General features: G+C 37.6%; 1 protein-coding gene across 1 annotated transcript; it reads right to left on the bottom strand.

Moving 5' to 3' along the window:
* Positions 1–222: 222 nt before the first annotated feature.
* LOC103202816 (olfactory receptor 6K3-like) lies at positions 223–1,173 on the bottom strand. The gene has a single exon (XM_007947760.1). It carries the CDS (start codon positions 1,171–1,173, stop codon positions 223–225), a length of 951 nt encoding a protein of 316 aa, XP_007945951.1.
* Positions 1,174–2,074: the final 901 nt, after the last annotated feature.

Below are 2,074 nucleotides of genomic sequence, written 5' to 3'. Positions count from 1 at the left end.
TTCATTTAAAAAGTGTAATTTAATGGTTTAAACATCATGTTTTCTTTATCTATCTTTGTAACTTTAGACAGATAATCCATGCTACCTTAGTTGAACATGTACAAACTAAATAAACAAGTCCTCTTAGACATGAGAAGAAATAGAATAACAGAGAAAAATATCAGCATCACAGTGAATTTTATGGTTCACTGCGACGGAGAGGTAAGTGCCTGTGAGCTAGCATTAGCTTGCAGATGCACCAAACACTTTTTGAGGCCAGAGAAGCTTCCTGATTGCAATTTTCATGTCTTTGTTTCTCAAGCTATAAATGATAGGGTTGAAAAAAGGAGCAAGGACTGCAAACATTAGTGCAATTGCTGTATCTAAAATTGGTGGGAAACTGGCAGAGAAACGCAGGTACATGAGCGACACACTGCCATAAAACATCAGGAAGACACCAAGATGGGCTGCACAGGTGGAAAAGGCCTTTTGCCGACCCTCAATGGAGGGAATCCTCAGGATCACAGTGATGATTCTGATATAAGAGAGAGCAATAATGAGGACTGAGAAGATGATGGCAATAGCATGGATCACATCCTCTACTAGAATCATGGAAGTGTCTGTACAGGCCAACCGCAGCACAGGTTCAAAGTCACAGAAGATCTGATGGATTTGGTTGGGGCCACAGAAGGGCAGTGTGGAAATCCATACAATCTCTGGGAGCAACACAATAAAGCCAAAAATACAAGAGCCTGCAGAGAGCTGAGCACAGAGCCGAGGGGTCATGATGGTCGGGTAGTGGAGAGGCTTACAGATGGCAATGTATCTATCTAGAGCCATGGTGGTCAACAAAATCCCTTCTGAATTTCCAAGAGAATGGAAAAAGTACATTTGCAAGAGGCAGCCGATAACAGAGATAGTCCTTTGCTCACTAATGAGATTTGAGAGCATCTTTGGGATGGTGGCTGTGGTGTACCAGATCTCCAAAAATGAGAAAATGCTGATGAAATTATACATGGGATTGTGGAGACGATTATCCATCCTGACTGCAAAAAACACAATGAGATTCCCAATGACAATGAATATGTAGATGACAAACAAAGGAATGAAGAAGAAGAGACTACCATCTTCAAACTGAGGGAATCCAGAGAAGAGAAATTCTATCACTGTAGTAGTTTGATTTCTTCTTACCATAATCTCAGCAGTGTTAACTCTTTTGGGTAGAAAGACACTGATTACCTCTTAGTTGGAATATAAGAAGTCAGATCTATTGGCTCATTTCACAAGCAAATTAAAAATATATTTTATGCAGGTCATTTATTTCTATTCATTGATTCGCTAAACAGATATGCAATTATAGCCTACTATGCACCAAGCACAGTTGTGGGCGTATTGAACTCAGCAGTGAAGAAACAAGTCTCTACTTTCATGAAGTTTATATTCTAATGAAAGAGACAAATAATAAGCAAATAAAATATTAGTAAGCCATGTTTATAAACTAAATGAAGTAAAATAAAAGCATACTAACAATGATAGTCTTTTATAAAAATGTCTAAATTGTTTTGAACCACCAGATAAATTCTCTAAAAGTTCTTGGCTACAGATTAGACAATCAAAGCTTTTAGTTCTCTTCCCCTAACCCCAATAGTCATTATGAGGTTGGCTTTGGCTTTTGCATTTTCCTGAATATTCCCAGTTTCAAACATTCTGCTTTTTAATCAGACTACAAAACAGCTTTGAGTGTGGTTAGAGAAAAGAATAATATTTTAAGTACAAATATCAAGGTACAGCTTTCATTTAAAAACAAACAACAACAACCAAAAAAAAAAAAAACCACTTCTATTTCTAATAGCAGAAACATTAAACTAACAGGAATTGTCCAGGACAGGAAAAAAAAGGAACTTGTGAAAAACTGAATAGTAGAAGACTTTGAAAGTACTAGAAGTCTCAGCAGGTAAACTATGAGTTCTTTCTTCAGAACCTCACTGGTGAAATATTTTCAACCAGGCTTCCAAAATATTATTCCATGAGGAGCTCTGGTAGTGTAATGCCTAAGGCACTTGACTGCTCACCAGAAGGCTGGTGGTTCAAACCC

This window comes from Orycteropus afer, unplaced genomic scaffold (assembly GCF_000298275.1).
Source record: "Orycteropus afer afer isolate SDZICR_OR568_19922 unplaced genomic scaffold, OryAfe1.0 scaffold00193, whole genome shotgun sequence".
Classification (NCBI taxonomy): domain Eukaryota; kingdom Metazoa; phylum Chordata; class Mammalia; order Tubulidentata; family Orycteropodidae; genus Orycteropus; species Orycteropus afer.
The sequence above is the reverse complement of the archived record's forward strand: the minus strand, read 5'-3'. Positions and strand labels throughout refer to the sequence as shown.

What these genes read in the sequence shown, in the direction of transcription:
- LOC103202816 (XM_007947760.1), bottom strand. Translation starts at nt 1,173, where the DNA reads ATGGTAAGAAGAAATCAAACTACTACAGTGATAGAATTTCTCTTCTCT.